Source organism: Leptonotus elevatus, chromosome 5, assembly GCF_054856555.1.
Source record: "Leptonotus elevatus isolate MCC_2025b chromosome 5, RoL_Lele_1.0, whole genome shotgun sequence".
NCBI classification, from domain to species: domain Eukaryota; kingdom Metazoa; phylum Chordata; class Actinopteri; order Syngnathiformes; family Syngnathidae; genus Leptonotus; species Leptonotus elevatus.
The window spans coordinates 12,317,628-12,343,079 of record NC_141243.1 but is presented as its reverse complement, the minus strand read 5'-3'; the positions used below and the strand labels follow the sequence as shown (position 1 = coordinate 12,343,079).

General features: G+C 39.7%; 1 protein-coding gene across 2 annotated transcripts in view; it reads left to right on the top strand.

Moving 5' to 3' along the window:
* grid2 (glutamate receptor, ionotropic, delta 2) overlaps nucleotides 1-25,452 on the top strand; it is a 412,550-nt gene that overhangs the window by 319,620 nt on the left and 67,478 nt on the right. For both annotated transcript variants that reach the window (XM_086076174.1, XM_086076175.1), the window contains exon 12: nucleotides 23,939-24,077. In XM_086076174.1, the coding sequence (XP_085932300.1) occupies nucleotides 23,939-24,077 (139 nt within the window). The remainder of the gene's footprint in view (nucleotides 1-23,938; nucleotides 24,078-25,452) is intronic.

Below are 25,452 nucleotides of genomic sequence, written 5' to 3'. Positions count from 1 at the left end.
TAAAAATAAATTGTGGCACATACCTCAGGTCAAAAGTTTCTTGCCTGTCAATAAATCACTACTTTTATTCAATCGCTTCTCTAAAGAAATGTTGTGCAAGTGTCTTAAAACTGGCTCGAATAGCAACTATGTCATCCTACATGTCGGCATTAGCTGTTGCTGTGCTTTAACTCCTGGAGCAGTAGGTTTATACTCCTCTTTGTCTCCTCCTGAAAAAAAAAGTCTCCTTACCTTGGCCAATTCAACAAGAATGTTGAGAATGATCTTGTTCTATTCCGCTATTCTTTCGCATGTCTGGTAGCGATTTTGCATTTAGTCGTCTTTCTACTGTTGTCTGTATATTTTTGTCATATTTTCTTTCCAAGTTTTGTTTCTCCCAACGAAAAACCTGCTGAATGAGACGCTGATGAGCATGCCACCCTTCGCTCAATAATCCTCCATCTTACTGTAGCAACTAATGGCGCTAATGATGATTCACGCTAATTGCTGTTTGATTTTTGGCAATCATTTCTCTTTTTAGGGTTAATTAACATTTTAGTCATGGCGTCATTAGCGAGGAAAACAAGTGAGGAAGGATCTCATTTTGAGCAGCTTGTCGTTGAGCTGCTGTGCACGGAAATGCAGTTGTGTGTTTTTTCTGTGTGTGCGTGAGAGAGAGGAGCGGCACTTTGGTCACAGGTGATTCGTCACTGATTTGGAGGGCCAGAAATATCTCGTTTAGAATTTAGCCAAGTATGAACACTCATCCCGCTGCAGGGTGAAGTTGAGCCCGCTGTAAAGAGTCACCTGGCTGGAAAGCAGAGACAACAAAATGTGGTTTACTTTGGAAGTAAAGCACAAGCCTTTCCTGTAAGTAGTTCAAAATTGTTATTGTAAATATTTAGAATAGAATAGAATCTGGACATGGATGGGTGACTGAACACTCTAGTAAGACAGCAAAAATTCTATAGATTTGTTGCTAATTTTTATTTTATTTTATTTTAATACACCTAAGGGTTTGGGAAAGTCATTAAATGTAGTTATGATGTTTGGTAAATTGACAAAAATAAATTTGCCTTATAATATTCTGTTCATGTGATATAGTTGGCAAAAGTAATATGCTGTCATTTTAAATGCATGTATTGTAATTTTTTATGTAATAATTGTATAGTTCTTATATTAGTAAGTAGCGAGACCCTGTGCTAATTTCAGTAAGCTAACATTCTGGTCATCAAAATTAGTACCCTTCACTGATGGCATCACACACCCTAAAAATATATACAAAAAGCCCAAGAAAATGTACAACAGCATTTTCTGACATCAGGCAAGATGATGGTTTGAAATCCAAGTTTTGTTTGACCAGTAGACATTTTTGTGGGGACTCTAAGGCCCTTTAAAAAGGGGGTCCTACTATGCTAGACTGCAGAATTGAACCTGGGGTCCTTTGTGCATGGCCCACCTTCTCAACCACAACTGGCCAATCAATGAATCAATGGAAGCACACACAGGTGACTTACATGACAGGCTCCACATAACTCCTTTCTAATAACATTTGTGCATCAAGCTGGAATCTAACCCTTTGGGAACATGGTGGGGAGAGGGAGTTCGGGTGACTGTGGGGATGATTAGAGGGAAGTCAAATACCTCCATGTTTTGCTTTGGGCTTTTTTGCGCTGACTGAGCGTGAGAACAAGGTGCATGCTAAGAGATGACATACTTTTTCTTTTCATATTTTCCTTTGAAGTTTCCCACACTTGTACACGTTTCCCATCTTGCTCTTTCATCCACACACGTTATCATCTACATGTGTCACTTTTTTATTTGGATTTCTTAGTCTTCTCTCTTTAAGTAACTCACATGTTGGAGGGTGCATGGATGCTTTTCTCAGCTTACTGGGATTTATTGTGATGCATTTTTATTGAGGTACTATCAGGTAACAAAGAAGACAAAGTCATTGTTGAATGTTTCATGCAGAAGGTGCCAAATCCATGTACAGAAAGTAAAAACCCTGCCACAGTTTGGCTTTAGCCATTGATGATAGGAAGCTAGCTCCCTCGCAGGTAAACGGAGCACCATGGGAGCTAGCTAGCTAACACCTGGGGGCTAAAGCCAAACTATGGCAGGATTTTTACTTTCTGGACTTGGATTTGCCACCTCTGGTTTCATGGAGGATGATGGCAGCACGGTGACTCTTGGGTCACACGTCGACCCTTAAAGCTTAGGTTTCCAAGGTTCAACTCTGGTCTCTGGCCTCCCTGAGAGGAAAATGTCCTCCCTGTGCTTGAGTCGGTTTTCTTCGAATACTTTGGCTTCCTTCTACATTCGAAAAACATGCTGTACACTAACTAGTAAAGGGTTCACCCTGCCTCACTATTCTCCAACTCTCAAACAAACCTGGGTGGATGCATGGATGTTATGAAAAACAGTATTTGCGGAACAAATGAATTCATATTTTTATCTGGGTCACACTTGTCTTTGGCCAGAGTAGCAAAGATCATTCCAGTATTTCGCCAAGCCTGCAGGGACAGAGGGCTGAATGAGAGTCAAGACCAGGACCACCGGGTCCCACGATAGGAGGCAAACAGATAACATTAGCAGAGTATTGACTGGCCACGCTGCACAGGCTGGCCAGAGCAAGACCCTGCAGGGAAGGGGAAATGTGCTCATTTGCAGTCTTGCACACCAGCGTTTGGGTTTTGAAATGAGCCACCAGAGGCAGTGACTAGAGCGAGAGCTTGGGAGGAGGGGAGTGATGAGAGGGAGGGGGTGGCACGCAAGAACTCCAGAATGCAAAAAAACAAGATCGCCCGAAGGCGTTTGAGGGAAGAAGGCTGCGACACCCCATGCAGACGTGACAGGAAACGGAAGTGATTAATTCATCTGAAAATGCTGTATTCATTTAACCACAAAGGCACCTTTAAGTTTGAACACAATCCTTTATGGGATCTAGGTAAGGTAAGGTAACATTATATTTTCTATTGTCATAGTTCCATTGTTGTCTATAATCTTTTATAAATTGGTTGAATTCTGTTCGTCTGTTCTTGAGAATGAGAACTTTAGAGGTTCCACTGCAGAGAGACAAACATCACTTAAAAGTGACTTTGTATGAAGTCAAATATTCTTTAGTTTAGATTTACAATGCAACTGCTCACAGATTGAAGTCTGAATAATTGGATAAGGACTTTTTTGGGACAAGAATTTAGCTGTGGTGTAGAGCAGAGGTGTCCAAGTTCGGTCCTCGAGAGCCACTATCCATCCTGTTTAACATGTCTGCCTCCTTCAGCGCAGCTGAATCGAATTGATCAGCTCAACAGCAAGCTTAGCAGAAGCCTGATAACGATCCTGATCATGAATCAGGTGTGTTAGTGGAGAGAAACATGGAAAACAGGCTGGATAGTGGCTCTCGTGGACAGAACTTGGCCACCCCTGGTGTAGAGTGTACTGCTGAGCGAAAATAAAAGCTTATATTATGTTTGAGCTACACCAACAGAATCAAGGTCTATGATGCAATGATATTAATGTTCATGCGATGACAAATTAGTTAACAAGTATGCCATTCTGCAAAAAGCTGTATTATTAAAAATATGTCACCAAACTGTATTAACAATGACCAGCCAGAGGCTGAGCTGGATGCTATTTATTTACATTGTCGATGTGTTAAAAGAAATACAATCATCAAAAATGTGACGTCACAACAAAGGAACAGTTGTACAGCATCTTACTAAGCCGAGTTTTTGTAATGCATCATTACATATACAATAAAGTAAAGTCTTAACAAATAGTCCATGGTCTTCATGGTCCAAAATCTGGACTCTTTTATCAGAAGGATTTATTGTATGGGAAGGTTCTGTTACGTAAACTGGATTAGCCCCAGACAGAAAGAATAAAAAGAAACAAGGCGCAAAGGAATGTGGAAGCAGACATGGTAGCATGTTCTTTTAATCTTGTCTCGTGTTCGGATACCTCACTGTCTCCCCGTGTGTGCTATCGCTCACTTCCTCCTTGCCGTTGTCCCGACCCGAACTGTTCATCTTGAGCTAAAGTGGAAGAGTCACAAACAAAACTCGTATGTCGCGTTGAATAAGCGTCTGGCATAAATATTTCCCAGGCGTTCTCTTTGTCTCACTCAGCCGCAGCACACCCTCAAGTTAGCATCCCGACCTGTGGGAGGTAAAACCATGTATGACTTTGCTTTATGTAAGAAAACATCACGTATACAAATTACACATGTGAATGTCTAATTTGATTGCTGTTCCACTCCACTCCTTAAGGTGGCTGCAATGTGCATTTTAGCTGTTTAACAACTGCCATACAAAATAATAAAAAGTGAATGTGAACAATTTGTGTAGCCTATATTTTAAAAATAAACAGTTAAATTGTTGTGTAAAGACCTGTATAAACAGAACCTTATTATTAATTTGATTAACATTTGTATATACCGGTAGTCACAAAAAACAAAACAAAAAAAAAAGGTCTAAATATCTATGATAATAGCAATTATGTTAGCAGAAGTTAAAAGAGACTTTTGTAAATCCCCAAAAAGTATATGGGTCTCGTATTTGTGTTGTTGTGCTGATTCTGTTTCCTCTCACTTGTTGTACCGTAACGGTCCTCCATCTCAGCCTCTCAGTGTGCAAAAAGCATTCCCATCCCCTCCATCATTACCTCTGCTTCCGCTGTGCTGCACTGCTGAGAAGCCAGCATTATCATCACTGTCTCTTCATTTCGTTTTCTTTTTCTTCTTCTTCTGTCCCTTACTTTCTCAAATCCATTATCTCAACAGAGTAGTGGTGTTTTGCTGAAGTGGAGGCAGTGCCACCGTCCCCACCCGTTCTCACTGTGCCCCCCCCCCCTTTTTTTTATATCTCCATCCATCCATCCGAGAGGAGGAAGTCTCACAGCAGCTCTATTACAATCAACCCTCTTCTGTTCTTTTCTCCACTCTTGGCTTTCTCATTTTCCTTTCTCTACGTTCTCATGGATCATCACTCCCTCCGTTCACTCCTTTCAAAAGAAGAGTTACATTTGCATGTCTTTGTCGAATGTGAGTGAATGTGGGCTCAGTATGGACATCCAAGATATAGGAATGTCTACATTTAGCAACGCTTCGACTCGGTTTTCTTGGAATTTGCTAAAGGTGATTAGTACCTGGATATGGTCATTGGTATCTTGTAATGGTACAGTAGGACCCTGACTTACAGTACTGTGAATTGATGAACAAGTTTTTCAAGATATGATCTGTCATTTGGTCTATTAAAAAAAAAAAAAAACATTATTATTGTTTATTTTATTTATTTATTCATGTTTTTGCTTTGATTTAAAGGAAAATAATGTAATACACAAGTGCTAGATGTCGGCAGCAATAGTGATTTATTTTTTTCATAAACATAAAACAAAGAGAATTAGATGCTGTGTATTTAAAACGACCACAAAACGTTGCTTTCGGTTTCCACTAGCTTAATGCTAACACCAAAATGCAGTAAGCCATACTCTAGCTAACAATTAGCATAGATGTTGCCGTATTATAATAATCCTTTAAGCAATGGGTATTTCAACATGTATTTGAACATTCTTCTTCGTATACAGTGCTCCCTCGCTATCGCTAATTGTTAGCCTCACTAACTACTCTTTCGTGTTTGGTTGTTGCGGCTTCACGCTATCGCTATATCATTTAATCTACTGCAGTTTTTCCTGTTTCAGTTTTCTCTTTTTGTTCTTTCAAAGTCAGACTAGTGAAAAATATCAAATGTTAAATGAAATTTGGTTTGACCAAAAACAAGACCATGAACATTAGCACATGTAAATTGAATATTATTATTATTATTATTATAATGGATTCCGCTTCATTGTATGGTAATGTTATTTGGCATCTAGTGTTGGTATTATGTATCTGGTAATGGTATCTAGTAAAAATATATGATTTCTGGTCATGGTATTTGGCAATGTTATTGGGGTCTGGTAATAGTGTTTGGTATCTGATAATGGCATCTGTATGCTATATGGAAATGGTAATATGTTTCTGGTAATTATATTTATCTTATAATGGTGCTCAGTATCTGGTAAGCCTATTAGGCAATTGTTGCTGTGTATCAGGGACGGTGCAGACAGCAGCCTGTTGCAGCCCAAAAAAAAAAAAAGATGCCATAGCAATAATGAACATAATCACAAGCAGTTACCAAACAATGGATAGAACACGCTACAAGAGGCAATTCTGTTGAGTTTGAGCAATATTAATTTTTGCACATTGGCCATTACCCAGCATGCTTGCATTGCATGTGTCAGGGCATAATGGATGTGTTGATTATCACTTGCTGTTAATATGCTTCCTGTCTCCATTTTGAATGCTCACTCATGCTGTTTTAGTTGCAAGGGCCTGCTGGTAAATTTGACGATATCACCACATGTTGGTTCAAAAGACGAACAAAAAAAACAACCAGGAGTTTAACTTTCTGCATCATTTACACAATTATCGTATCTAAACTACCATACTACGACTGGACTCGACTGGTCACTTTAAATTGCCTAACCACTCTGCAACATTTGCACAATTGCATTACTTCTTGTACCCTCTCATTACTCAATGACTCTCTGTACCATAATTTGATGTCCTAAATAAGAAAATTCTGTGTTTACTTAAAAATATTAAGCCAGTAAAGATGACTCTGATTCTAATTTGGTAATGGTGTTTCTATTATTTGGCACCTGCCCATAAATATTGTTATCTGTTTGCAATGGTTTGCTACTTGGGGAACTCACAGCAGACAACTGTAGACGAAACAAAAATGTGATACTGAAAAGAATGTACATACATGAAAAGTACTACTAATAAATAAGTAGGGAGGGAGAACAGAAACAGTCCAAAACAACAGCAATTAAAAGAGGAAAAAGCAAAGTAAGGAGCATTACCAGGATAACACCAGAACATAATGGGAAAAAAACAAAAGCTCAAAAACATCCAATTAAGAGCAGAATCCAAAAAGGGAGTAAGACCAAATGCAGCATAGCAAACAGCGAGGGTAAAGGAATGATCTGGTGCCTTCCTTGTGTGGCCACAGGGCTAATGACTGGGAGATTATTCATAATTACTCCCAGGTGTGTGCCTACTTGCTCAAATCCTCCGTGTACTGCATAGAGGAAACTAAAAAATACATAGTGAATCAACTGACACCAAAAAAAAAAAACACTCAGAGTGAATCTTGACACTGTAAAAGGTATTTGGCATCTAGTAATGGAATTTGGTAACTTGTAATAGAATCTGGTATCTGGCAATAGTATTCGGTATCTTGCACTGTATGTGGTTATAACGTTTAATCAAGGTTTCTGGTCGTAGTAATTGATATCGACAGAACTAGTATTCACTACAACTGATATTTTTTATTCATGTCAATTGTACCTGGTATCTATCTTATAATGGTTTGTAATTTCTCCTGCTAGATGAGGTGTAATTCTGCCTTCTTTTCGCCTTGACCTCAAGCTTTGATTGCTGCTCGTCGTTATCCTCCACTTCACGTCACCGCTTTGTTTCAGCCAGAACTAGCAGAAGCACATGTGAGTTATGAGTACAAATTCACGACGGCATCGATTATGGAAAGACGCTTAAAAAGGTATAGAAAGCAATTGCGGTGCCTGTTAGCTGGAAAGCGAGCCAGGTTTCCCTTTTCATAAGTCTGAGTGCGTAATTGCATTGTGTCACATTTAATTAGACACTGAAAACCCCTGTTCTAAGTCTCCAGAGAGTTAAACAAAAAGAAAAAGAGGGGGAATGGGGAATTTAAACAAGAACTTACTACTATAAATCAATGTTAACACAAAAAAAAAAGCAACAACAGTTTTTTGCTGTTTTCTTTTGATTGTGGATCAGTATTTCCCCCCTAACTTCTTGGCATATACTCAATGAAAACACATGTTGTACACAGTGAAAGTAAAATCTACTGTAATACAACTCACACTTTCCTAAACTAATGTTGGGCATAGCTGGAAATATCATGTCATGTTTTTAAAGGAGACACAAAATGTTTTTGTTGTTGTTGTTTTTCACAATTTAAAACTTCCTCTGTGTTTTCATAACATGTCTCTTTCATTCATCATAATACCACAAGGATCAAGAATGATCACACACCAATTCATGCCTTGCTGTATTTAGCCTGTTGGAGAGGCCTTGCCTCTTGCAAGGAATCCAGCCCACATCCTGAGCAAATGGCACGTGCAGCATTTGTTATCAGGAAAATGTTGAGTTCCCCTCATTGAATAAAGTTGCTTCGAAAAAATTTGGGGGGGAAGCAAATACCTGTAAACACGGTATAGTGGAACCTTGATTGAACTGACTAATAGTGGGGACAGGTCATCTGTTAAAGCTGGATGTCCGTTAAATTGAAGTACCTTTTCGTGGCCTAAGAATGTCAAGAACAGTACAAAATTATTGTAAATGTATATGAACAAGTTTAACTTTATTGAAAAGTTTATCCAAATGTCCCTTGTTGTTGCTTGGTTAGGTGCGCAGCTGGTCGCTTTCAAGAGGTGGGTTGTTGTGATTGGACACAATAGGGAAGGACACAAAAACAAAAGTAGTGTGTTTGAGAGTGATCTACATGTAGTACATGACGAGAGTTCACTCCATTAAACAAAAGCCATAGATATGATACAGGTCAATATGCTAAGCTACTGTCCATGCTTTTCTCCCTGCCAACATGGCCGCCATGTATGCCCATGCATTGCCTCCACATAAGCTGTCTTCTAGCCTGCTCTAGTCTGTACAATATATACCACAAATACGCAGTCTAGTTTCTGTCTGTTAATTGTGCCACAGCACCAGAAAAGAACAGTGGCCAGTTCTAGAATTAACCAACTTAGACAACCACTGTAACGGGCGTTTTGGATGGACTGGACACTATTTTCTGTCTATGAAATCCAGAGGCCATCAATTCAGTCTTCATCAAACACAAATAACCCCTACTGCCATCACATAAACAACTTAACAGTATATGCATATAACACATCAAGTAAGTGCAGTTTATCAGAAGCTAAATCGATTCCATGCATTCAACTTTTAATTGTGCAGCTCTGCTTACCTTTTGGCTTTGACATTGTATCATTCAGCACTGTCAAACGTTTGGAAGCTGTGATAGTTGCTGCATTACAGTGTTTTAGAAAGTGAAGCTCAATTGAAAGTGACACTGGATCTTCACCCAGCCTAGCTGATCATCTCATGGGCTGGAGAACCTCGGTGGCAGGTGATTATTATGTAAATTATATCCTCTGTTAATAATAATTCTAATCGATAAATTGCAGAAAGGCTCACTCACAGACCCACGGGCAAGAGGTCGATACAAAAACGCGACCTGACTCAAACTTACGGATACAGGCCCTTAAAAAGCCACCTTTCCTCATAAATTTCCTTTCAATGAAATCAAAGTAATATAGTGGATCCTCAAAGTGAAAATATTAATTTAATGCCTCCCCACCACCATTTCCATTTCAATTCTGAAATATATTGTTCTTCTAAATGAAAGTCCTACGTTTACCCAAACAACAAAGACTATTGCCGATTATACTGTGGAAAAAGTTTCTGCTTACACAAAGTCAATCAGGAAGCAATTAAGAGTGTTGTTTTTTCAGGCTGCACTCGGCTCAGAAGGCTGACCTTGGCGACATGCGCGGAGAAAAAAAGTCGGCTTATTGGAGGCGAGGAGACTAAAATATATGCAGTGATTGCTGCGGCTTCAGCGACTCCCAGGTGACAGATGCTGGTCCAACGAGATTTGACAATTAAGTGCAGCTTCAGAGCTGTTGTGACAACCGTACGTTTTCAGGGGTTAGACAAATGCTGCTATTACCTGAGAAATTGAAGGTGTGGAAAAGCGCTGACAAATGTTAACGTCTGAATGAAGGGAAAGTATTATGCTAGGTAAATGTATCACAATACAATACCCACCCGAATAGTGGTAGCTGCATTATGGATAGGGATGGGAATGTGATAAGTTATTTTCTGAAAAATATTTATAATTAGATGGTACCATCGTTCTCCAAATGTTCTGGATTAGTGTTACACTGTGATTGGATCATAGCGTGTAGCATGTACCTTGACTTCCCCATGGCTGGTGTCATGTCTATTATTGAGAATAAAGCACAGACATATGGATTTTTTTTTTTATTGTGTATGGAAAAAAAGGAAACAAGAGAAAAAAGTAATTATGTCTGCTTTTGTATTCACATATCTCAGCTATTTCGCTTCAGAACGTCGTTTTGTTTTACTTCTCTTCCATGAGGCAGTTTTCACTGTCTTCTGTTGGCTCTCAGACTGCTTCCCAGTTGGAAAAGTTTGCCATGTTTTTGCTGGAAATCAATTCTTCTCAAGATGGGCTCTTTGGAATGCAACAGCATGGCCGGGAGAAAGCGTATAATTGAAAACAAGCGCCGTGGTGTTTGAACTCGGCCATGAAGTCTAATAGACTATTTTCTTCTCCGTCTGTGAGGCCCAACTTCTGCCCTCTCGATAGCAAAATGCTTGGCTACACACACAAAAATGTCCCATTCACTATGAAGCTGCTCACACACTCGCGCACACACACACATAACCTTGAGTGTGCGTGTTGGCTCTTGTTCCTCTTATATTATACAAAGTTTGTATTGATCCATATGCTGTAGAGGAGCCTGTAAATAAAGGCAAGAATTTCTGCTGACTTTGTCACATTTGTGTTGCGTTCAAGTGTGAAGAGTCAGCCTGAAGTGCTGATCAAGCTGGCGGGAAGAAAATATAATATTTCCAATGTCACCACCGAGTGCTTTTGTCCAATGAGCTGAATTGAATATAACCCAAAAGATCCAATACGAGAATTTTATATTAAGTGTATTTGATAGTGTTTGCGATATATACTGTAAATCTTAAAAATGCTTGAATTGTACTGTCATCAGATCACCAATGTTAAGTGCTTGAAAATATGACTAGGACTATCACAACACAACTTTTGGACTAATTTATTGAATGAAACATAATTATTATTATTTATTTATTTTTACTTATTTGCATTAACTAATTTATTTGGGGTTTTGTTTGTTTGTTTGTTTGTTTGTTTGTTTGTTTGTTTGTTTGTTTGTTTTGCCTGCCCTCCCCTCATTCATTCAAGTAAGAAAAAGCTCTCTCAGGCTCCAAAAGCCAGACAATTTTTAATGAATGTTTACGAGTGGTGATGCAGCAAGATGACCAGAGTGTCTCTAATGGGCGTGCACAAACACAAGCAAACACACACAAAGTGGTTGGATTGAAGATGAATTTTAGTCAAGGATGTATTTAGTCAGAGCAAAGCTAAAAATAAGTGGTTTTGCATCAAAACTGAGAATCAACCACCGAGACGTCCCAAATTTCTGCGTCACTCGCGTCACCCATCGTAGTTACCGGTAGTCGGAGTTTGAGGCAACGCTCGGCGCTACCAATGAGCTTCGGCTGGCAAGTGCTGTGGCTGAACATGTTGCACACAAGTTAGTAGGCATCGTCTCCGTGGCGGCTAATTAGCTACATTTCTGAGTCTGACAAGTATCGCTTTGACGACGGGAGTTACCATGCTAATTGCTAAGCTAACCAAAGATTAGCACGGCTAGCGCATTTAACACCGGAATTACGCGCTGGGTGGTCGAGTCCACTTTTCATAGACATGTGACTAGAACTGTATTAAAGCGATGAACATGCAATATTTATATATAGCAGGCAAATACGTTTCTGGACTCTGCAGAGAAAATTATACTCGCTGAACTGAACTGAATACCGTTAATGAATTACGGTATGCTACTCCGTATGACAGCCAGGAGGAGTGGCCAATAAAAGTAAATGTACAGTATATTCATATAGTATCACCTTTTAATAATATCAGTAATGTTGTTTGTTTGTTTTCACAATACAGTTTTGATTTTGACTTTTGAGGTCTGCATAACAAATTTTCGCAAAATTACATTACAGTAGATTTATTTTAAATTCATCATCGCTTCTAGACAAGAAAATACAATTTGCTGCTCTAGCAATAGTAATTTTTTAAAGTTGTTTTTTTTGCAGTTTCCGTTTTATTATATATATAATATATATATATATATATATATATATATATATATATATATATATATATATATATATATATATATATATACACACACACACAAATACTCTCACACACACACACACTTGGCTGCTGATGGCGAGCAATTTGTGGAGTGTATCTCAGGGAATACTGCATTTTCAATCTTTTCATTTCATCCCGCTTTATCATGAAACCTAGCCAGCTCCGATTAGAGACTACAGAGCCCCCGTTTCAACACCCAGGGGTAACTATGGGCAATTTTAATTCCTATTTTCTTCACCCTTCACCATTTGAAACTCTTATTCCTATTACACACACTGCGCTTCTGATCATGTTGACTCGGCAAAAATGAAGTCGGGAGATTAGGCACGTTACACTCAGCTCATGAATTGAGTTGAGGGAATTAAACTGCACCTCAAAATAGCATATTAGTATTAAAACAGTCTTGCTTCTTTTACGAAATACTTTTACTCAAATACCAAATTAATTTCTGCGTGCGTCATCCACTTGCATACATAAATTTGGCTTTCACATTGACTTCAAATCAATTTCCAGGCTTAAGTGGGAGACACACAGCCGCCCGCCACCAAGATATAAAAATACAGTATATTCAGTACACATATTATGCGTTTTGCAACCATGCTTAACCATATTTACAATTTCACATGAAACAGTGTTCAGTGGATGAATTAAGAGAAGCTTAAACATTTTAGCGAGCCATGCGCACGTCACCGGGTCCATTCAAGTGAATGAGAGCAAGTCCTGTTTTTTAATGTACTGTATCCCCAATTTTGTCTTGATTGAAGACCATGTCCTCTTTCTGTAGCAGCCTGTGTGTTCCTTGACTGACATTGTGCAGCGTGTGGCCGCCCTGAAGAGCAAAGTTGATATATAGAAAGACTGTGCTTGCACTCATTCACTGCAATGCACGGCTTGTAAATGTTTTTACAACAAGCTTAATTTATTTCATCCACAGGTTCATATGAAATGTTTAAGTTTTGTTATAAAACATATATATACAGTATATTATGTATTTTTATGACTTGGGGCATGTTTCTTGCTCTCTTAAAACCAGGAAATGGGCATGTGCAGTGGAGTTCCTTGCTGCATTTTTTAAAGTGGAAGTCAACCTCAAAAATTTCTTGACAATAATGTTATTTGTGACCTCACTCGTCTAAACATGACTTTCTGATGATAGATTCTGTAATCCAGCCGTTTTTATCCATCTCAGGGGAGCGACCATTTTGCCACTTGCTGTCGACTGAAGATGACATCAGTGTTGCTCAGGAACCAGGCAACAACCAATTGGAGCTCACCTGTTTTCTGAAGCTGTGCTGTGATTGGTTGTTAGCTGAGACCTGAGCAACTGTGATGTCATCTTCAGTCGACAGCAAGTGGAAAAATGGCCGCCTTCTGATATTGATAAAAACGGCTGGATTTTACTACTTAACTCATACTCCACTATTGCAATATTAACCAGAATACCATATTGAGACCAGTGGTGCTGCATAGAACTATTTATTATTGTCAGAATTACTGAAAAGACTTCCCCTTTAGAAAAAAAAATCAACATTTATTTTAAGGGTTTTAGGTGCAGAATCCAAAACGTATCTCAATTTTTCGCTATCAAGTCAAGTTTTTGAGCAAAAAAATAAATAAATAATTTTAAATATATACGTATACAAATAAAACACTGAGTGGAATAGTTACAAGCTTTAAAAAAAAAAAAAAAAAAGACAAACAGCATTTAAAAAAAAATTGAACTTATAATGGCATGACCATGGTTACAAGGTTAAGAGATCAGCCAGCACTAATCCTCTTAATCTCTAGTAGAAATTTGCTACTATGCTATCTTTCTGTTTGCAGATATTGATAGTACTGACCCATTGGGAGCTGCACACACTTCTCACCGCGTCTCAACTGTAACTGCACAAACATATTGTAGCTGTAGATGAGTCCAATTGTAATCAGCTCTTCTTACTACAGTCTTAATACATACAGTTCTCAGGTTACTGCCGCTGGTAAGTAATCAAGGTTTATTAAAAAAAAACCTCAAAAGCAAGAGCAGACCAGTAACGCAATTCTAACCAAAATACCATATTTAGACTAGTGGGGCTGCAGAGAACATATTATTTTCAAAAAATGTTTTGGGGTTTGACTTCCCCTTTGAAGAAATGCCTACATCTGTCAGCCAATCAGATTACAGTGATGCTTCGGCCCTTCTCAGTCTGCAATCTACAGCCAGGTTGGAAGAGGTTTCTGAGGAACTGTTTCATGTTGCAACTGCACAGCCTCGAAAAAGTGTAATAAAACAGGGGCCACACAGGGTGGAAATAGGCTGTTACGAAATCTCGTTTTGTAAAACTAAAAGCCTCCATCCTCACTAGAAACCACAATGACATTCGTTATACTCATGCCCCTGTTGCAGCTCTTTTTTTTTCCAGTTGGCGGGCGCTGGCTTGTTCGTGTTTGTGCATGACCGAGCAAAGACATTGACTGTGTTCTTGGTGTATTAAAGTTTGGGCCTTTTCCAGTACATTACCTCTCTAAAAATGTGAGCTGAGGGAGCAGGTGTCCGTCCGTCTGACATGTTGGCCACATTTATTTATTTTTTTTTCTTTTGAGGATAACATCTGTGCCCTTCACTAATATGATTTGGTTTATATCAATGTAATATTCAGTGATTTTGTTTTCCTCACCACATGATCAAATGTATTCCTTTTTTTTCTAAAGTGGATGCTCTGTTGTCTGCTTACTTTCATGCAGACGTCCTTAAATGTTTCTCCCATTATCTAAAATGATTGAACAGCTCCCCCGCTGGGCCCAACTCTGCGGGACTGCATAAATTGCGTGTGTATGTGAGTGTTACTGTGAAATTTAGTAGTCCATTTGGTGGCAATAGCGCACTCTATTTCTGTAATAAATACAAAGGGGTTTAATCTTGCAAGAGTGGGGATATTTTGAAGAGCAAGTGCATGGAGAGTAGTATCTAAGGTCTTTTGATTGGAATGGATTAAAATTGAAATAAAGGTAGCCAGCGGGAAAAGTGAGGGTGGTGCAACCTTTCATTGGGAAGGATGTGGATGTTCCAACACCCTCACCCCCAATTGGTACTACACTTCCCGTTTATATAATCGCAACGCAGACTTGAGTAAATGTTGGGTTAGCGTTTTAAAGCCTTGTGTGCTAACTTTTTAACTGTCGCACTAAATTAGAGCACATGCTGGGTTGAGAGATACTATTAGGTTTCTCTGCAACCCAAAAAACCTTCCAGGGCTTATCGGTAGAGGTATTAAAAAGGTTCTGAAGTACAATGAAGAGATTGCTTCCCACATTTTCTCCCATTGCCACACTTTTCCCCCAGCTTATCCCAGCCTTGTGTCATCCACGAGTTCAGTCAAGTGAGGGGTTGGAAAAAAATAAATAGTCAAAGATTCCTGCAACTCATCAAACGGGACAAGTAGGGGACTAATCTGAAAGAAGTTGAGAGATGCATACAAAAAAAAAAAAAACTCCTGGATGTGCCCGAGTGCTTCAAAGCGGCTCTCTTCTGGAGCTGCTTTTTACAGGCGCCATGTCAACAAGGAGGAGCGCCGGGTGGTTGGGTTTGAGGCAGATGAATTGGCTTTTGTGGAATAATGTTTGCAGCAGGGAAACACAACACCTCTCCACTAATTTGTCATCCCTGTCTCTTGTGTTCCTTTCACTCCAAACAAATGATTAGCAGAGCGCAGACGTGTTTGTTTTGCTGCTTTCTTGGCTTCTAGTGAGCCGGAGGCCACTGATTTTGTGTAAAAAAAAAAATCAATAGTAGTCCTTTTTGTCGCTTTTTTCTAATCATTACAGTCGAGTGACTTTGATATTGGTGCTTTGATAACAACTTAAACTCCAATTACTCTGGAAAACCAATTTCTCACCAGCTGGATCATAATAAAGTCTGTTGTGTGCTGTGTAAGTTGGTATTTGTTGCAAAGTGTCAAATGCCCAAGCCACCTTGGCAGACACTGACATATTTTTAATATAAGTAGCTATTAAGTAACTTGTGTAACTTACAAGTGGCCTCAGCCTTGACATTTTTTGTTTTCTTGACAATAAGGGTCACAGTGTTGACATAGCATACATTTTTCTATTCACATTTGTGTTTTATTATCCATCTATCCATTTTCTTAATCGCTTGTCCTCACAAGGGTCGCTGGAGCCTATCCCAGCTGGCGTCATGCAGTAGGCGGGGTGCACCCTGAACTGGTTGCCAGCCAATCGCAGGACACACAGAGACGAACATTCATCCACACTCACAATCACACCTATGGACAATTTGAAGTGTCCAATTAATCTGACATGCATGTCTTTGGAATGTGGGAGGAAACCGGACAAGCACGGGGAGAACATGCAAACTCCACCCAGGAAGGCCGAAGCCTAGACTGTAGTGTGTATATATATATATATATATATATATATATATATATAATGTTGGTATGTTATTATTATTATTATCATTATCATTAGCGTTATTGTCATTATCGTTGTTACTGTTGTCGTCGTAGTTTGTGTTAGTACTATTTATTATAATTATAAATAGCCTAATACAAACGAGTATATCTTTACATGAATAAACCACTTTGCAACTGTTGCTAATATAAACTCTTGATTAAATGTGCTTTAAGTTGCATTCTGCTAATATTGATCTATTTGTTAGTGCCATTAATGGTAAAAACAATCAATCAAAAGGAAGCACTCTTTAGATTAATAACAAAAGGGACATTGCATCTCATTTTTAACGTTCTCACATGTCAACTGTGCAGTAAAACGAAGTTAACTGTACAACATAAAAACAATCAAAAGCATTTGTGTATAATGACATTTTGATTTTAGGCTGCTCCTTCTTTTTAAATAAGTGTCACACAAAAGGCCAAAGAAAAATGTAAATACACAAAGAAAATGTCCTTTGATGTTTGTCAATGTAATCCAAGTGGCCCAAACGCTGACATTTTTCTGCAACTTTAGAGACATATGGTTTGTAAAATGAACCAAACTGTTATAAAATTGAGTAAAGTAAAGGTTGCGTCATTCTGTAGCGGGATTGCTGTGACTCCCAAAACGGAGCTGGTATCAGCTGAACATCTTCCAACACTTCCAAGAAAGCCTAATGAAGCGCTCTCGTCATCTCTCAGCCAAGAATAAGTGCAGAGATGCCGTAACTTTTTTGGCGGTGTGAGAGTAGATTAAAAAAATAGAAAAGATTACGGCGCTTTTGATGGTGGCGGATTGGCGGGCGTTTTGATGTGTCCTCAGTGTGGGCGAAATTGGAAAGAGAAAGCTGCCTGATAACATATTGCCTATGCTCTTATATGTTTCAATTATAGAATCCACATGCAAATGCTTTAAGCGCACAAAGAACTTGAGAAAAATCCCATGTACTTGGCGATAGACGACTGAGATCCCAACAGACATCATTTTCCTGCCAAGATTGCTGCAAACATTTCACAATAAATACCTTGAAAGACATTTTGGGGACGCTGATGAGGATATATTTTAGTTATTAGTTGATAACAAATAAACATCAAAGACAATGAAGGGCCATTTGTAGTAGTGTAGAAACAAATGCATCTTGATTTTAGTGCCGGTACAAGCCTCGTTTTGCATACGGTGGATTTGGCTGAAAGTCGACTAAACTTTACGCCTACTGGAAGCACGTCTATTGGCGTAAAGCAATTTTGGTGAATTTGATCGAGGTGCAGGCAGATAGATCCTGAGCTCCACAATAGGTGGATGTCATCGCATTTTATCCACAACAGCCTGCATCGAACTCCTGAATCCACCATGTCAAGGACTGTGCGCCTTTCGCGCGCCGATTTTAAAGGAATTAAGAGTCGCCGCTCCGATTATCCGTGAATTAAATGGGCTGTGTTTATGAAATGTGTTTTAGAAGTGGAACACTGAGAGAAGAAGACAAACTGAGGCTAAGTGACATAAGGTGAAGGTGGCATAGGCCAAACAATGTGAAAGATATTGCATTATTGACAATATAGACAGATATAATAGATAAACAATATGGCATACGAAAATCTGAATATTACATGTTTACCATGTTGGCCAGCAAAGAGCGAGACAGAGTGATAGAGATGGAACGAATGTGCGGCGGGTTGGAGTTATTAAATATGCAGATGTGTTGACTGGTGCCACTACTGTACTATAGTTGAAAAGGAATTTGAGGAGTTGACGAAGTAGGAAATGAGTGAGAAGAAAGAAGGAATTTTGGTGGACCTGGAAGTAGCAATGATTAGTGTGGGGGAAGTTAGAAAGGTAGGGGAAAATGAAAAGGCAGTTGGTTCTGCATACCTGCGGAGGTATGGAAGCTGTTAGATGTTATGGAGCAAGGTTTTCAGAAGGTTTTTAGGGTGAAAATATGCCGGAGGGATGCAGGAAAATGTGCATGCGAGTTTGTGCTTTTTAATTCACCTGAAACCTGTTATAAATCCAAGACCCTTCACCTTAACCAGATACTTCCGAGTCCCACCATAATCGTGAATGTGTCCGGAGACCAGAGGAAGGACCAAAGGAAGGAAAGATGAAGCAAAGTGAGATCCAACACCAACCAGACACCGACCTCCAACAACAGAGTTACAAATCCAGAATCTTTCACCAACCTTAGATAGATCTAAATTCCAACCGGATTAGGCATTATGAGACCAGAGGAAAGATTAAAGGAAGGAAGCAGAGTGAGATCCACAAACGCCAACTTCCACTGATTCTGATGAAGCACGGTTGTCAGAAGGTTTTCCAGAACTGTAAAGGGTTAAAATATGCAGGACAATGGAGCTGGTGTCCATTTTAGAGTAGTGGAGGCGAGACTCAGAACAGAAAATAGTATTTATGAGCAACAGAATTGTTTCATGCTTACGAAGAGTAGTTACCACAGATGCATTATTTGCCTTGAGAGTGTTGATGGAACTGTGGTATTGCATGAGGAGTGGCAGAAAAGCATGTTGGAATAATACAGGGCATGTTTGAGGGTAGCAGAACAGTGGTGAGGTGTGCTGTAGGTGTGACAGAGGATTTTAAGGTGGAAGTGGCACTGCATCAGGGATCAGCCCTGAGCCCCTTGGTCTTTGTAATAGGGATCCAGATGAGGAGAGACTAGAATCCCCATGGTGTTCACAGATGACATTTTGAAGTGAAAGCAGGGCATGTAAAGAAAAAAAGCAAAAGGAAAAGGTTGCAGCATCTGCTGGGAAGCAGAGGAATGAAAATTAGACCAAGTGAAACAGAATATATGTGCATGAATAATAGGGTAGGAGGAGAAGAGATAGTGAGGTTGGGGGACTTTCATACTTCGGGTCAACAGTCCACAGCTATGGTGATTAGGGTGAAGAAACGGATCCAAGCAGGTGCAGGAAAATGTCAAGTGTGTTTTGTGATAGTCTGCTAGGATGAAGGGCAAAGTGTATAAAACAACAACGAGGCTGGCCATGGAAACAGAGCTAGAGATGGCTGAAATTTGTGGACAGGTTTGTTTTTATTTTGTGTCCTTTTTTTTAAAGGGATAAATTAGTATGTGTCGTGTACATTGGTGCGGGCAAAAGGAGGGGGGGGGGGGGCTGGCTATTCTTTCGATGAGTGATCAACTCTGGGTAACTACTGGATTTACCACTCGCAGCTCTGGAAGAATAAACAAAGGACACTTAAACAACTCTTACTTTATCATTGCTTTTTCATGTGCTTATATTTGGTTTGTAATCAAAGACGGCTCATTGTTCTTCCGGATTGTCTCTCAGTCGTGTTAATGTCTTCATTTGTGACATTATAACACACACACAAATGTTCCTCAAAGAGATAATGTGCATATGTAATCTGGTTGTGTTTGGAGGTGTTTTGAGTCACGAATGAAGCTAACACGTTTCATCAGACAGTTAAGCCTTCAGTGAACCTACGCGGTACATGTTTTTGTAAATGTCAAAAAAAAAGGTAAACATTGAAGACAGTAACTTTCTTACTGTTAGGTGACTGTGCTTCAATAGCAGCCCATTAGTGTTCACTAGATGAAGGTCTTTCTTCTTCTCCATTTGCCACGTGGAGACAGTGATATCTAAATCATTCAGATCGCTTTCCTGCACGTGGCAGTGAGTGCTTCAGATAGAAATGTGCCCTGAGTCTTTTGGATAAAATCAACTTAATAAAGTTCAGAAATTCCCAGTCTGTTCGTTACCTTTGTGACTGGCAAATGATTTTTTTTCAACAGTGGATAGAATGGAGACGTACTGCAGAATGAGGCTTAAAGCAAAAGACCCCCGGTGGTAAGAATGGAGGGTCTTAGTCAGGGACACTCCAGGGTGGCTTTGAAGCCATCAGACCAGCATCCACAAAAAAGAAAAAGAAAATCTTCTCCATGCTAACTATGCTTCTTTTGGAATCCATAAACATACTCACTGTGGAATTGGAGCGCAGGCGCAAGATGATTAGCGCAGTCGGGAGTTGACGCTAGAGGAATTTCAAAGACTTCATGAATAAAGGCCTCCTGCAGGGAGACGCTAGCGTCACCTTCCTTGGATTTTGTCCTTGTTAACTTGCGTGACAGAAAGGTGCTGCTGTTTTGGTTATGGACAGAGTTCAAATACATTAAAGCACAGTTTCTCAACTTTTGTAGAGCCATGGTACATATTTAATAATCAATGCAGCTCTGCTTACCTTTTGGGTTTGAGAAGCAGGGGCTTCGTAACTGTTTCTGCATGATAGGGTTTCAAGTGTAGCTCTGAATCTTTCCCCAGTCAAGCGGATCATGTCACGTGCAGAATTTTTTTTAAATATTAAATATGAATTAGCCAGAGTGTAACAGTAACAGTGGGTTGGGAAGTCAGAACAACTTGCTCACAGACACATTTTTAGAAATAGGCAGATTTAAAAAAGATTTATGTAGTTGTTTAATTTCACACTTGATGAGTAGGCGGGCCAGTGACAAAACGGTCTAAAACGTGAATTTTTCGTAATAAGAGGCTCATATGTGTCATCTACCTTATTTGTGTGTTGTTGTTCTTCCTATAAGGTGAAATCCATCACAGGCCACGGCACATTTCACCGTTTCTAACGTCGGCGTGCTCACCAAGCTGCGGAAGCCATTATGATAGACGGTCGACAAAATGATACAATGCGTGTTTTATACAATGGCGGTGTTGACTGAGCAGCCGTTTGTGACACAATTGTTGTCACTGACTCATCATGATTCATGACAGCGTTCTGCCATTTTCTAATGTGGTATTTGGAGCTCCTTAGGATCACATGGATCATACTGGCTATTTTATTTGCCAGAATACATCAACTCAGATTTTCTGCCACATTTTAGCTAGTTTGCGCCTTAAATTATTCATCCCAAATGATGCAATCGCACTGGAAATTGTTAAAAACGACCTTTTAAACACATATTTCACCACAGACCAATCCGCGATATAGTGGGGCCACTTTGATTAAGCGACATGTTAAACAACATTTTGCCGTCATTTTGCCATGCTGCTCTGTAATTTCCTGCTAAAATATATACATTGACCAAATAAGACGGTGCTAGAATGCAAAATTGAACTCCTAGTTTTGCTGTTGCCACGCTCATTCAGATAGAGACTGCCCTTGCACAATACAAAATGGTTTGAACCAAAGGATGTGCTTGTTGCTCTTTGAATCGGGGACAAAGCAAGCGAGTGCATGCTTTTTAATATTGCATGGTGCTTGAAGAGTAGCTTAGCGCACCTTCAAAAAAATTTCGACATGCAGATGAAGACATTCCCGGCTGTATTACATATTTCATAGAATTCGCTCATGTAACCTGAAAATCAACATGAAAATTGTTCTTTAATGAAACACAATGGCTCCTCTCTGCTTTAATTCCACGGGTCGTGTGTGAGTATTTCCAGTATGAAACATCACAATCCTAAAGTACTCTCTGCAGCTAGACCCAGTCACAAAGGTCATTTTATAGAAGCCATTCAGGTCTGTGAAGAGAAAAGTCACGGCTTTGCATACATTTCAATGTAATGGAGAAAGAAAAAAAATCATTTTGGCTCCTGGTTTTGCATGCTTCCATGGGGAAAGATTTGTATTCCCACTGGCCTGTCATATCATCATTTCACATGAACACTACAAGTCGGAGCTTAATTATAAAAAACATCATTTGCTTATTTGCTCAAAACCACGGGTAACAATTGCAGAAGACGTGTATTTATTTATTGACTGCATGCTGCAAATCCCAGAGGGGAAATTCTGTTTACACTCTGTGGAGTAAGGGCAACACACAATACGTTCCGTTCGTAACAGACTAAAAATCTAGGTTAGGTTCATTGAAAACTCAATAAAATAAAAGTGTGTTATGTTCACTGAATATTATACTATGTTATGTTTGTTGAAAACTCTAAAGGTCCAATGACAATACAAATGCACTTTAGTTTCATAGAAGACAAATACGAAGACAAACCTTTAAAAATAAAAATACTGCTCTGAATTCATTGTAGACAGTGAAAAAATGTTTTCCCATTGAAGACTAAAAATGTATGTTAGGTTCATTCAGGCAAAACAAAAAAAAGAGAGTAAAACCGTATATGATGTCCATTGAGTACAGTACTCGCGAGTTTAGTCTAAAGGTTCATTCAGCACTAACATCAGTCATTGAAGACTTGAATGTACACTACATTGTGTTAATTGAAGACTAAATTACCTTCTGAAACCAAACTACTCATATTAAGATCAGTGAAGACTAAAAAGAAAGTTCATTAATAACTCTTAAACATCTGCTTTGAAGAGTGTTAAAGAATTCATTAAGTTCAATGAAGACTGAAAACATAGGTTAGGATCATTTAAGACTCTTTAAATGCACTTTACGGTAAATGGACTCTAAAACATACAGTGAAGACTCACTATGGCAGGGTTACTGAATTCTCCAGAATTGTATTTAATCTAGATTTTTTTTTTTTACACACACACACACAATGTATGCTAATTGGAACGCCTTGCCTGAATGTGATAAACGTGATCGACTCCATTAGTGACGGGCTGTGAAGGAAACATACTCACATCCATGGCAAACTACAGGACAAAACGCAGTGCGCGCGCAGTGGGATACCGTGATTGTGAAAAACATAGCAAGAGTTGAATATAAAGGAAAAAAATGACAAGCGTGGCCAACAGGAACATGTTGAGTAGTCAATTATTCCCATGTGTACATAAAAACATTACTTTATGTAAATGTTATGTAAAAAAAGAAAAGAAAAAAAATCATGCATTCATCTCTACTTATGCTTCATATGACCCTCAACATGCTAAAAGTAGATGAATAAACGGCTTGCACCACCCACTGTCTGTTCTACTGATACATCAAAGCTATTAGTGAACAGCAACCGCTGCTGTTTATTGATGTGGGCGCGATATACACAAATTCTCTATGTGGAAAAGAGGGCTAGATGCATCTTCCGATGTGTACCCCGTTTGTCATATCTATTGTCGTGCGGCGGCAACATAAAAGCATGCAGATGGAGTGTGTCAAGTGGCTGTAAAGCAGCGCGTATCGCGGCGCCCTCAAGCTCGTACTAAAAACGCAATGTCAGCAAGAAATGCATTGGCGGGGGAGGGAGATACCGTGAAGAGGGACGATAACAAATTTGAATGGAAATCAGTGCGGGAGAAGCAGTGACGCTCGAGCCTTAAAGGGTGGGGACGCAAAGAAATGGAATAACGCAACAATGTGACAGAGGAGGAAAAGATAAAGGGAACATGGGATTTTGTGGATGGGTGTCACATGTACTGAGAAGCTGATTTGGGGGGAGGAGGTGGTGGGAGGTTTTTTTTCTTTGGTTGAACTGAGCCTGTTTCCGTATGCATCTTTCAACTCTTCATGTTTTTTTTTTTTGTATTTCTAGGTGGAGAGGTTCCGTACAGCACGCTGGCCACAAGGATGATGATGGGCGTTTGGTGGATGTTCGCTCTCATTGTCATCTCTTCATACACGGCCAATTTAGCAGCTTTCCTCACCATCACGCGCATCGAGAACTCCATACAGTGAGTGTTTGACATAGTGTGGCATTTGCTTTAATGCATATGAGGCGACGCACCATCCCCTGATCCCTTCGCCACTTTCGGGCCCACCTCCCCCTTCGCCCCCTTAAAGAGCAGTGTAATTTCCTGTTTGTTTCAAGTTTAGATCTGTCATTGTGTGAGTGTGTGTGTGTGTGTGTGTGTGTGTGTGTCTTTGCTTTGTTGGAAAATATGTTAGATAAAGAAATAAGGAGATGCCATCAGCCCAATGTGGAGAGGAGTGAGAAGCATGTTGCTCTGTCATGTTACGCACATACATATTCAAACCCAAAATGTCTACACAAAGTCACATTGTGATGATTGTGACACACAATGATATAAAGACACACTCACACTCCCCCTCTATCTGTGCCTTGTGTTTATCCTGATGATAGTGTGCACTTGTTTCCTGGTGGCACTCGGAAGTCTTCATCTCTCATTGGACTAATCAGCATTCCGAAACATCCACTCTGCCCGCCAGTGCCGCTCTCTACCTTGGCACGTCGTCGGAATAAACAACATTCATTATTTCGCTCTTGATTTGTGTCCGCCCGTCCGTCCGTCTGTATGTTTGCCTTTTTCATATATTTTCATTTAATGTTCCCTAATTCACCTTTCTGCTCCATTTTGTTTTTGTCTGCCTGAAAATGTACTGCCATTAACAAGTGCCTCTTAGCTGGCTTCTGCCGGGCGTATTAAGGATTTCCATAAATTTTCATGTATTATCTATAATGTGTTTACTCTTCCGGGGTCATTAGAGGCGTAATTACTATCTCACACGGCCCCCGCAGCCTCCAATGATGGGTGCAGGAATGAAGAAAAATTAAGTCAAGCATCAAAGTGGTCCGAAGAAGTAAACTTATAACCTTTGGCGATGAACCACATGCTGCTTCACCAAGAATGTAGGTGGGTAGGTAAGTAGGTAGGTAGGTAGGGTAGAATAGAGAAAGATGTGGGGGTAGAGGTTGGTAGTCAGGCAAATAAGTGAAGATTAAGTAGGAAGATGGGTCAGCAGATAGGTAGGAAGCAGTTAGGCAGCATGTCTAATTTGTACAAATGGCCTCCGCCTCAAATCTCGGTGAGAGGTGACTATTTGAAGGGAAATGATAGACAGCAGTGGAAGAAGAGGTCGTGTTCTTTTCCATGTTTTAAGGAAAATTTAGCCGGACCAAGAAGATGTCTTTTAACTATTAATGCGTTTTGTTTCATCATGGAAATGAAATAAGAAGTGAACATTCAGGAGCCTTTCTGGTCAATTTCACGCTTGGATGTTTTCCCTCAATTTCGCCGCGGATCCTTTACGGAAAACAGCGAGGGGCAGCGGCCGAGAGAGAGGGAGAGAGAGAGACAAAGACGGAGA